Source organism: Mus caroli, unplaced genomic scaffold (assembly GCF_978045245.1).
Source record: "Mus caroli unplaced genomic scaffold, Mus_caroli_1 scaffold_2, whole genome shotgun sequence".
Taxonomy (NCBI): domain Eukaryota; kingdom Metazoa; phylum Chordata; class Mammalia; order Rodentia; family Muridae; genus Mus; species Mus caroli.
Window position 1 is genome coordinate 142,780,802 of NW_028227257.1, and position 12,470 is coordinate 142,793,271.

General features: G+C 40.3%; 1 protein-coding gene across 8 annotated transcripts in view; it reads left to right on the top strand.

Annotated features, from left to right (window-relative positions):
- Window positions 1-12,470, top strand: part of Dennd1a (DENN domain containing 1A) — a 500,745-nt gene that overhangs the window by 173,298 nt on the left and 314,977 nt on the right. For 6 of the 8 annotated variants that reach the window (XM_085834969.1, XM_085834966.1, XM_029474576.2 and 3 more), the window contains one exon: window positions 5,294-5,413. The exons of the other annotated variants lie outside the window; for them this stretch is intronic. Coding sequence is in view for 5 of the 6 variants with exons in the window: in XM_085834966.1 (XP_085691092.1) it covers window positions 5,294-5,413 (120 nt within the window). In the remaining variant the exon portion in view is untranslated. The remainder of the gene's footprint in view (window positions 1-5,293; window positions 5,414-12,470) is intronic. 8 annotated transcript variants of the gene reach the window in all.

Consider the following 12,470-nt stretch of genomic DNA (forward strand, 5'->3'; position numbering starts at 1 on the left):
AGAGAGTAGCATGGCAATTGACCCTGCTGACAGGGTGTGGGGTGGCCTAATGAGCAATGCCCTTGGGATGTTCCCCTTGACATGTCACATCCAGGAGGGAGGCTAATGACTCCTGTCCTTTGAGCTAGGTTCTCTATAGTTCCTCTAGTTTTGATATGTTTAAAATTTGTGGTTAGTGATAATTTAATTTGTCAGGCTTAGGTAGATAAGGTCTGGGCAGATCTTTGTTTTTTCTTAGAAATGTCTGGTGGTTTTCTTGAGCAGATAAGGGCTATACTCTTCCTAGCAGTTGGCAAATTTATTGCTCCTGTCCAGAACTCTTGGGAGCATGCTGTTCTCAACACTTGGTCTTCTGAGCAGGGATGATAAAAAGCTTGAGGCTCTGGCAAATGCAACATGTGTATATATAGGAAAGTTTTGTGGTCCACAAACTCCAGGACAGGATAGTTTGGCAATAGAGAGCTAGCTATTCAGGTGATTCTAAGTAAGCTACAGTGGGCAAGGGTGACAGTGTTTTAGTTTGGGCCATGCGTTTTATAATTATACTAGTCTAGGTCGTTTTCATTGTTTACTATGTGCTAGTTGCTCTATATTCTTGATTTATAAACCTTAAAATCACTTTGCAGTGTGATGGTTGATTTTTACAGAAGAGATCAGAGGCATACAGTAGCTTTTCTTACACAGCTTATGCATAGATGATCTAGGCTTCTTATACAAAACACAGCTCTCACTATTTTGTCTTCGTTCTCCTGTGTTATTATTCTCAGTGGCTTAAAATCAACTTTTGGTATTTCTCATCCCAAAGCAGTACGGGCCTCTGACTCTCCTCACCCAATTACTGTCTGGTTCTGTAGTGCTTGCAAAAATCCTCTATAACAGCTAACTCTTTCCTCAGCCCCGTTCAGCCTCTCCTGCTTTTGTCTTTCAGCTATAACTGTTCTTATCATGGCCACCCAAGGCCTTCTTATCACTCACAGAGATAGACATTTTCCCTTCCCATCTTGATACATCAGGACAGGTGACCTTCCCTCCTGTTTGTTCTGCCTGGAGGTAGTTTCTTTTTCCTTTCATGGTCCCTTTTCCATCTACTGCTCAGCTGATATTTCTGTAAATGAGTCCTAGATACTCTTCTGCTTCTCTGAGTTCGTTTACTCATCATTTCTGCAGTGTTCAGTATTACCTGTGTTCAAATGACTTCTGAATATTTGCCTCCAACTCAAACATTTTTGTGGCTTTCCTAACTTGTATGTTCAACTCTGTGCTTGATGTTGTTTTAGAAATTTGAGATGAGTGCTTTTCTTTTGATTAGTTTATTACTCCAAACACCCACCCCGTCCACATCCACCCAAAAGAGGTAATATCTAATATGACTCATGTTTGAGGTATTCTGCATGGCCTGGTGCTCAATTTATGTAGCAACGCATGTGGTGCTGCTGATCATCTTTTGCGCTTTAGGGTGACCCTATATGCTTTTCTTTCCTACATGTGCCCAGTTCCTTTCAACTCCAAAGATCTTTGCATAGCTTTTTCCTTTGCTGGAAATACCCAGTTTCTTGAGCCTGGTGTGGCCATTCCATCTCAGCCTTTGAGTCAGTGTTGACATCTCTGAGAAGCTGCTGTCCAATGCGATAGTCAGCCATGTGAGTTATTAGGTTTTTGTTTTTGTTGTTCGGCACATATTTCCAGCACATACTATATCACCCTGTGTAGTTGTAGTTCAGTATGTAAAATGGGTAAGCTTAAAGTGAGTCTGACATGTAAAAATCTCATTTCTTACTGAATGACTGGACTCACTCACACTTTGTCTCCACATACTTCATGCTGTTCTTGCAACTCTGATACTAAACAAAATAGGGTGAGGAGGACCTTGAACAGCTGATGAGCATTTATAGAGTAAGTAGCATGACAGTTACAATCTGGGCTTCGTTCTTGATCTGTTCCCTTGTTTTGTACATTCTAAGTGTGGGAGGAGTACCTAAGGGTGATCCGGGTCCTGGTCAGCTAGGCTGGTGTTCAAATGTGCTTTCTGGAGCTTAATGAGATGCACAGTCCATTTGCCAAGACAACTTTGGATTCTTATCATAATTTAGTTCCTTAACCTGAGGTGAGACTTCTAGGGGAGGACTGGCCTTGTGTTTAGAGCAGCATGGCAGGATGGAAAGGACATTGAACCACAACTTGGCTTGGATTTTTGCCCTAGTCCTAATTACTTTGAAAACCAAAACAAAACCCTAAGCCTCAGTTTTCCCACCCATAAAACAAGAAAATTGGATCAGTGGTTCCTATGGTTCCTTTAGCTTTAATCATTGGGAAGTCTCTGATTCTTGTAGAAATTACAGATGCTAATATTAAAAGGAAATGAATTGTAGCTTTTGAGGAAGCAGACCCCCTAGTCATTTTTTATGAAAAACAGTGAATACTTTCCTAGACTACCACAGTTAGCGGAGCGAGTGATACATTCCCTGGAGATTCAGAACCCTTCAAGTTAACCTGTGTTTGACTGCCCCTGACAGATTTAGTTTCTTGGATGTTGTCCAAGGGGAGAGAAAAAAATTGAGTCTACTGCTTTTGTGTTCTTGATGACCTGTACTTCAACTCTTCTAGGAATTAAAAAGGTGACTTGATTGAGAATAATAAGTGTCTCCTTCTAAATTGCAACATCCCATAAAGAATCATTCATTTTAATGCAAACTTGAATCATTTGGTCCCCCAGAGGACTGCTCAGGTGTTAAAAAGCTGAATTGGTCAGGGAGTCTCTGTAAATCATGACCTTCCTGTGAATTTTATCTTCAATAAGTTAGTAGCAGCTTGCCTCCTACCTTTTATTAATTATTTCTACTAAGGATTGGCCTTTTAAAATAAATGATTATCCCACTGATTCCTAAAACATACTTTGGGTTGAGTGATAGCTCCTCACAATTATTCCATGTATAGAAACTGAGCTGCTGAAAGCTGGTTTTAAGGAACTTGCTAAGTTAAGGCCCAGGTAGAGGTAACTGGGCTGGGCTTTGTATCAAGCTGATCAGCAATGAATCTTTCTTTGATCTTATAGTGTAGTCATGCATACTTTTTTAAAAACCATTTTTTAATGGCAGTGAGAAGAGTAGGGAATTAATGGAAGCCAATTTGCAGGTCAAGTCATTTTCATACTGGGTCCTTTTCCTAGAGATCTTTTTTGTTTTGTTTTTTAGTCCTATCAATAGCCTTCTTTTCTACTTTTCATTTTGCACATTCTAGGAATAACATCAAGCCTCAAAAGCAAAATAATGAATCACATTTGGTAGGATCACATAGTAACAGTTCACAAAAACGTGACTTTATTTGTATCTTGGGCTTTTCTAAACCTGTTGCATTAAGTATTTTAATAAAAACAGTCTTCCCCTCCCCCACTGAGGCTCACTTTTCTCCTGGATCACTTTAATTATGTGAGCTAGAATCTTGTTTCTCACACATCTTCACTTCTCAACCTTGTTAAAATTAATCATATAATCCCCCTTTAAAACATAGTATTAAATCACCATAGTAACACAGTTTCCAAGCTTTACAGATAAAACATAACAGCCATAAGAAGGGAGCATTTGGTGTCCCCCTGACAGCTCTATAACTTTTATGGAAATGTGTTCCTTCCCCTAGCTGTAAGGTGGGGGATAGCATTACTTACACCTGCTTTATTGCCACATGGCTTTGAAATTGTCACCTTGTTTTTCACGTCCCTAGTTAAATAAGGAGAGTGGAACACTTCCTTGTCTTTCTGAGCCATTTTCCTGTGCTTGAAGCACTCTCCAAGGGGGTAGACTTGTTTCCTTAAATATAACTAGGCAAGGCCCTTGACCTTTGTGCTGGGATACCTTGAAAATCTCTTTAATTTTACTTTTCTTTTGTGTCTTGTATGAGGGAGCTTTAGAAAGTCAGTCTATTCTATATTTGAAATTTTAATTCATAGCCCACCCAAAGACAATATAGTCTTGTTTTTGAAAAAGGCCTGTTAAGAAATGTTTTTTCATTTCTACTGACAATTGGTAACTTGGCATCAGTTTGAATATTTTAACAAAGTCAGTGTCTTATCAACTTGAGTATACTTTGAAAAATATAGTATATGTGTGATCCATACAAGTTGCTGAATTCCATGGTTTAATTCATTGCCAGTTTCTAAAATATTAGTGTAAACTTATATATTAGAGTTTGGGATAAATGTTTTACATTTTTAAAAAAAGTGATATACTGGATAACTGGTAAATGGATTTTAAAAAATGTGTATTTTGAAGCATTTGTAACCTAAAAGAGTTTTATATTATTCTGGTTGTTAGTATTCTTTTAAATTGTTTACTAGATATTTTCTGCTTTACATTGTTTTTATATGTAGTTGGCTTATTTTATACTGATACAAGAATTTTTGCCCGTTTAATAGCTTGAAACATTGCTTTAATTTGTTAACTTGCTTAACATTTGGTACTCCTGCCCTCTAAGATAATATGTTCCTCAAAGTTCAGAAAGTGTCAAAGGTTCAAGGGGACATAGCCTTGTCCCCTTTCCTTTCCAGTGTTTATGATGTTCTTCTTAGAACTCACTGGGCCTGACTCAGTTCCCAAGCTACTCTTGAGTTTGTTTTTTTTTTTTTTTTGTTTTTTGTTTTTTGGTTTTTTTTTTTTTTTTTCTGAAAAAAGGGAACATTGCTGAAATTCCAAACTCTTCTTAGGGATAGATGAAATGATACATTAAACATTTGACTGAAGCTGGTGCATAGTAGACACTGTAATACCTCTGGTGTTGTGAACTGGTGCTGTGGCCACAGGAGTCACAGCAAGGCTTAAAAAAAAAAAAAAAAAAAAAAAAAAAAAAAACAAAACACCGTTTTGTCAGTCACCAAGTTGTATCTTAGGCAGCACTTGTCCCAGCTCTCATCCTCTGTAAAAAAATGAGGTAGATAGAGTGCCTCTTTTAACATTGATGGCTGATTCACCTAGGTACCTGGGGCCCGAATTCTATCAGGCACATTGGAAAGTAGTAATGATTTTGATGTTTGGAGGACATTAGAGCAGACTCCTTTCTCTCCTTATATTCTTCCCTCTCCTTTCCTCTCTCCTTTTCCTCCATCCCCTTCTGTCCTTGCTTCCTCTCTCCCTTTCCTTTCCCTCCACTTTCTTGTCTGCTCCCTTGAAGTGTGTAAAATTTTAGCTCATTTACAAAGTTCCACAAAGGAAATGTAACAGGTTCAATGACTTGTGGTGATTAGATACTTTATCTGGAAACTTAGCACACATTCATCTCTCCCTTTGTTCTGTCTTCTCTACAGCCTCACAGTTAGCCAAGTTGGCCAGAACTTCACATTTGTGCTCACTGACATTGACAGCAAACAGAGATTCGGATTCTGCCGCTTATCTTCAGGAGCCAAGAGCTGCTTCTGTATCTTAAGGTAAGGGAGAAGTGCCTCAGCCATTGGCTGGTTCTTTGAAACAGTTGTCAGCTTTTGCATAGTCCTTCTGTAATTAAGTTTTCCAGCTGTTGTTTTGGTATCCTATCTGTTCCCCACAAGTCACTGGACTTAGGAAGAAGGACTTTGTGGTGTTATTGTTGCACTTGAGGCCCTGCAGATAATTGTATTTGTTTATTTGCATGGCATCCCTTGGGTGGGAAGGCTCACTGCTCCTCAGTGGTATGCAGAGACTGGAGAGTTGTCAGGCTTCAGTCCCTCCTACTGTTATCTGGAGCTGTCAGAAATTAGTCTGTTAGGCTTCCCAGTGGACATTTTGTGTATGTAAGATTATTAATAAAGTATGTGTCTAGCTCAGGACAGCCTGCAGGCGCTGATTGTGTGCTCCATGGAGTAGCATACTTGCCCTCTTTGGGTCATTGTCTGAATAACTTCCCAACCTGGCTACCTCTGTAGAAGTTCCAGAAAAGTGCAGAAATGTGAGAAGACATCTTCAGGCCTTCTGAAATCCCCTTGAACACCAGAGCCACACTTGCTTAATGCTCTGTTTCCTCTTGCTAGAGGGGTAAGGCATTCTGGGGTGGGAGGATGTGTGGAAATCCGATTTTGGAGCTGCTGGCTCTGTGGGCTCCTGCTGCGCGCCTCCTGAGGGGGAGGTAAAGGCATCCCACTCACTCTCCTCTCCTCTCCATCTGCCTCTCTTAAGTAGGTGTTACAGGGCCTGCTCTCTCTCTCTCTCTCTCTCTCTCTCTCTCTCTCTCTCTCTCTCTCTCTCTCTCTCTCTCTCCATCCATGACACAACCCTGGCCCCATGCTTGGGCCCAGCCAGAGGTAAAAGGCCAGGCTCTATGTGGATTCTAGAAGGAGCATTTCTCTGCTGTAATAGTCTGCACTTTGTTCACCTTCTCACTGAGTAAAGGACCTCCCAACATATCTCACTCCCCAAAGCCGCACACCAAACTAGGACAAAAGGGCCCAATTTGTGAGGTTTCTTTGCTCCTGTCAGCCTGGTCCACAGCTCTGCATTTCTCTACAAAGATCTCAGTGTTTTTCTTCCTAGCTAGTGAAGTCAACTTCTTAGCATTTCTGGTTTGGGCACCAGAGTCCTCAGGATGGGTGTTTTTTCTTCCCAAACTTCTGGGAATGGACAACCATTTATTTAAAACTGTGAATTTAATATTCCAAGAGTGTGGCTTAGTGTTGTAGGGCTTGCCTATATGCATAGGCCCTGTGCTTGATCCCCAGCATCACCACCAAAAATAAACAAATAAGTGTATCAGTAAGTGTATGTGCCTTTGATTCTGGTGTTCAGTTTTATATGTCCACTATGGATTTTGTGTTTGAGAGAAACCAGGTGTGCTGGCTATTTTTGGTTGTCAACTTGACTATTTCTGGAATTAACTATAACCCGAAGGGCAGGACACAACTGTGAGAGTCTTTCTTAATTAAATCATTTGAAGTGGGGTCTCACTTCCACTCTGGATATTTGAGGTGGGAAGACACACTTTAAATCTGGACCACACCTTCTTCTGGAAGCCTAGATAAAGGATACAGAAGAAGGAAGCTCTCTTTTTACAGCTTGCTCAAGTTCATTCCTTTACTGGCATCCACTTCTTCAGGATTCTGCAATATACTGAGGACCAGCTGAGACATCCAGCCTTGTAGACTGAACAACTACTGGATTCTTAGACCTTAGACAGGCATTGTTGGGCTTACTCTCTGGACTACTTCCTTTAAGTCATTCTACTAAATCCCCTTTCTCTATATATTCACCCTGACTAATACAGATTGTGGTACCAGCATCAGAAGTGTAAGGTTGAATTGTTTTAATTATCTGGAACAGATTTTCCAATTTGCCAACACCTACAGATACTAAAGCCCCCAGTTACTGAAACCTTTCCTGGGAGCTCAGAGAGTACTGAAAGCCCATGCTGTGAACTGTTTTACAAACTTAAGGATCCAAATACATTTGAGTGTCCTGATTCACCAAATGTGAGAGGCATTGGGTTTGGTGACTCTGTATATAAAACTTTAGACAATTTATGGAAAAATCAGGAAAATGATGATGCTGGTCATTTGCTCTTACCATCTTTGTATAAGTAGACATAGGAAAAGAGTGAGCGCCATGATAAAATTAACCAACTTCAGAATACAGTTAAGAAAGGCAAGGTGATCATAGTTATTGCAATGGATAGCATAGACAAAACAATGTTCATAATGGCCTGGTCTGTAATGATCAATCAGCCAACACAAAATGAATTTTATGGTGGCATGACTTCTATGGACCTTTGGTACTAGCCAATCAATCATGGTATTTCCAGGCATGAAATAGATAAGAAGTGTATTTCATTTTTGTTTGATCTATATAAGTGGAAACATTCTCACACATACGAAAAAAAAAGGCTCCATTAGATCATGACAAAAGGGAATCTTGGTCCATGAACCCATTTCCAGACTTGAGCCAGTTTGCAGATCCAAAACCCTTGAGGAAGGACCTTGATTAAACACCTAAGAGTTTTACTGTTAGCCTTTCTACAGACCTTCCCTAGAGGGTCCTACAGCCTTTTACAAGGATAACTGTATACTAAGGAAAGAAAACAATACAACCTTCCAGGGTCTATTGGATGCTGGTTCTGAATTACTGAGTCTAGGCAATCCCAAGAAATACTGTAGCCCTTCAGTTAAAGTAGGAGCTTATGGAGGTCAGATGTTTAATGGATTTTTGAGCTATAGTCTGATTCACAATATTTCCAGTGGGTCCCTGAACTCATCCTTTGGTTACTTCCCCAGTGTCAGAATGTTTAATTGAGATAGGTAGAAGTTGGTAAAATTCTTACATTGGGTTCTAGGCCTGTGGAATGAGGGCTATTATGGTTGGAAAGGCTAAATGGAAGCCTTTAGAGTTGCCTCTGGCAGGGAAGATAGTGAATCAAAACCAGTATCATATCCTTGGAGGAACTGCAGAAATAGTGCCACCATCAAGGAAGGACCTGAAAGATGTAGGGGTTGTGGTTCCTACCACATCTTCCTTTAACTCTCCTATCTGGCCAATGCAGAAGACATATGGATTATGGAGAATGACAGCTGACTCTCAAAAACTCAATCAAGTAGTGACTGGTTGCAATGCTATGCCAGATGTGGTATCCTTACTTGAACAGATTCACTTATTTCCTGGTACATGGTATGGAGCTATTGATCTAGAAAATGCCTTTTCTCAATACTGGTCCATAAGGACCACCAGAAGCAATTTACTTTCAGTTGCCAAGGCTAACATTATGTCTTTACAGTTTTTCCTTAAGGATATATTATCTCTCCAGCCATGTATCATAACTTAGAAGAAATTTTGATCCTCTGTCTCTTCTACAAAGTATCATAGTCTAACACTATATTGATGGCATTGTGCTGATTGGATCAAGTGAACAGGAGGTAGCAACCACTTTAGACTTGTAGGTAACATCTATGCATCAGTGGATAGGAAATAAACCCAAACAAAAATCAAGGTCCTTCTTACCTCAGGAGTTCAGTGGTCTGGTGCATGTAGAAATTTTCCTTCTAAGGAAAAGGGTAAGTCCTTGTCCCTTTTCCTCCTGCTACCAAGAAAGAAGTACAATGTTTAGTAGGTCTATTTGGATTCTGGAGACAGCACATTCCTCACTTGAGTGTGTTACTTTGGCCCATATATATTAAATGACTCAGAAATCTTCAAGCTCTGTGTTGGGCTTGCAACAAGAGAAGGCTCCTCAACACATCCAGCTTGCTATGCAGGCTGCTCTATCACTTGGATCATATGATCCAGCAGACCTGATGGTACTTAAGATATTAGTGGCAGATATAGATGCTGTTTGGAGCCTTTGGCAGGTTCCTATAGGTGAATCACAGAAGAGACCTTTGGGATTTTGAAGCAAGGCTCTACCATCATCTGCAGACAACTGTTCTCCCTTTGAGGGACATCTCTTGATCTACTATTGGGCCTTAGCAGAAACTGAATGTTTGACAATAGGCCACCAAGTTACCATGTGACCTGAGCTGCCCACCATAGCTGGGTGTTATCTGACTCACCAAGTCATAAAGTAGGACCTGCATAGCAGCACTTCCTTAGTCAAATGGAAGTGTTACATGTGTAATTGGGCTGGAGTAGGTCCTGAATGCACAAGCAAGTTACATGAAGATGTTGCCCAAAATGTCTATGGTTTTTACTCCTATTAAAATGGTATCTGCTGCCAAGCATGCACTTGTAGCCTCATGGGATGTGAATGATGATCAGTTTCCTGAGGAATAGAAGACTAGGGCCTGATTTACTGATGGTTCTGTACCTTATTCAGGCAGCACCCAGAAGTGGACAGCTGCATCATTATAATCCCTTTCTGGGACAGCCCTGAGAGATAAAGGGAAGTCTTCAGGGTGTCAGAACTTAAGGTAGTACACATGGTCATACATTTTGTTTGGAAGGAGAAATGGCCAGCGGTTCAATTGTTCACTGATTCCTGGGAAGTGGTTAGGGACTTGTAAAGAACCAATCTAGAAAATTGGTGAGAAAAATATCTATGGAAGAGGTGTGTCAATAGATCTCTCCAAATGGGCAAAGGATGTTAAGACACTTGTGTCCCATGTATATGTTCATCAAAAGCATCAGCTGAGGAGGGATTCATTAATCAAGTATAGGATAGTCCATTCTATAGACAGTAAGCCTCTTTGCCCATCCATTCCTGTCATTGCCCAATAGGCTCATGAATAGAATGGCCATGGTGGCAGAGATGAAGGTTATTTATGGGCTTGACAACATGGACTACCACTTACCAAGGCTGCTGCTGAGTGCCAGATCTCCCAACAGCAGAGACCACCACTGAAACCCAGATAGGGTACCATTCCCTGGGGTGACCAGCTAACAACCTGGTGGCAGATTAACTACATTGGACTACTTCCTCCCTAGAAAGAACATCACTTTGTCCTTACTGGAGTAATACTTGTTCTGGTTATAGATTTGCCTTTCCTGAACATAATATGTCTGCCAAAACCACCTCATCAGTGGACTTACAGAATGCCTTATCCACTGTCGTGGTATTCCAAACAGTATTGCTTCTGAGCAAAGAACTCACTTCACAACCAGAGAAGTGCAGCAGCGGGCTCACAATCATGGAGTTCACTGGTCTTAACTATGTTCCCCATCATCCTGAAGCAACTGGCCTGATAGAAAGATTGAATCAGCTTTTAAAAACACATTTACAGCACCAGTTAGGTGGCAGAAGCCTGAAGGGCTTAGGGAAGGTTCTCCAGAAGTCTTTGAATAAGCAATCTAGCATATGTTATGGTTTCTTTCATAACCATAATCCATAGGTCCAGAAATTAGGGGGTGGGAAAGGCAGTAGTACTTACTAGAAAATGTTTGCCTTCTATTGCTGTGACCTTTTAAGTTCTGCTGGCCTAGACGTTTTGGTTCTGGAGGAGGGAGTAGTGTTCTCACCAAGAGACACTACGATCAAACTGGAAGCTCAGACTTTTCCTTGGCCAGTTAGGACAGCTTCTGATATCCTTAGGCCAAGACATGAAGGAAGGAATAACACTGTTAGGAGGTATGATTAGTCCAGGTTACCAAGGGGAAATTATATTGCTTCTCCATAATGGAGGTAAGAAGAATTCTGTCTGGAGTGTAAGAGCTTCTTTTGGTGCTACCATGTTCTGTGATTAAAGTCAATGGGAAACTACAACAGCCTACTCCAGGCAGGATGACAATGAGCACAGACCTTTCAGGAATGAAGTTATCAGTCACTCCTCCAGGAAGTGACTTAGCCAAGACCTGCTAAGGTGCTTGCTGAGAGTGGAAGAAATACAGAATGGATAGTAGAGGGAGGTAGTTATAAATACCAGCTAAGGCCAGGTGATTAATCGTAGAAAGAAGATTGCAATTTACATTAGTGTTTTTGTTGTATTTTGTTAAGATGTTTTTGTACAGAAAGAAAAACAGTTTGTGTTTTCTTTCAAAAATTTTATTAGATAATGTAAGATCAATTAAGAGAATATTTGTGTTTATTATATTTAAGTTTGAGATACCAAAAGATTGTCCCTCAAGGGTCATTGTCATCTATTCTAAACTTATAATGCATTTATTGTTATAGAAGGGATAGTTTTTATCATGTTAGGCATAATTATGACCTCATTAAATATATGAGTTTATGTTTGTACGTCAGATAGTTATATCATGTTCAGAGTAATTATGATGTGGTTATTGTTTTTGATTGGAAATTAAACATGAAATAAGGATAAGTTGACAAGAGGTAGACTTATGATGGCTATTCTTGGTTGTCAACTTGACTATGTCTGGAATTAACTAAAACCCAAATGTCTGGGTATACTTTGGAGGCTTGCCCCCCCCCCCCCCCCAATTAAATCATTAGAACTGGAGTCCTACTTTTAATCCAGATCTTTGAGGTGGGAAGATTCACTTTTAATGTGGGCCATGTCCTCTTCTGGCAGCCTATATAAATATCACAAAAGAAAGAAGCTTGCTTTTTTTGCCTGCTTACTCTTGCCCTCACTAGCAAAGTCTGTTCCTTCACTGGCATTAGACCCAACTTCTTCAGGATTCCAGTGTGTACTGAAGACCAGCTGAGACATCTACATGGACTGAACAACTACTGGACTCGACCTTCTGTTGGTTGACAGCCATTGTTAGATTAGCTGGATCATAGCCTGTGGGTGTGTGTGCGCATGCACAAGCTCCCACACTCACTCTCTCTCTCTCTCTCTCTCTCTCTCTCTCTCTCTAATTCTATAAGTTCTCTCCTTCTAGAGAACCCAGACTAATACATTAAATGAGCAGCTTCTTGTGCTGTTGTTATTTATTTACAATGAAACTGGCAGCAATTGTTTTATTTTCTTGCTTGGAACCTTTGAGGAAAATATGGTGGTATAATCCATTGATTTGCAAATCTTTAACTGAATACTTACTATATTATCTGTTTTTGCTTTGAAAGGCTTCCAGACTAGCTAGGGATACGGATGACCATAAGTTGTATGCAATATATAATACATAGTATTCCCG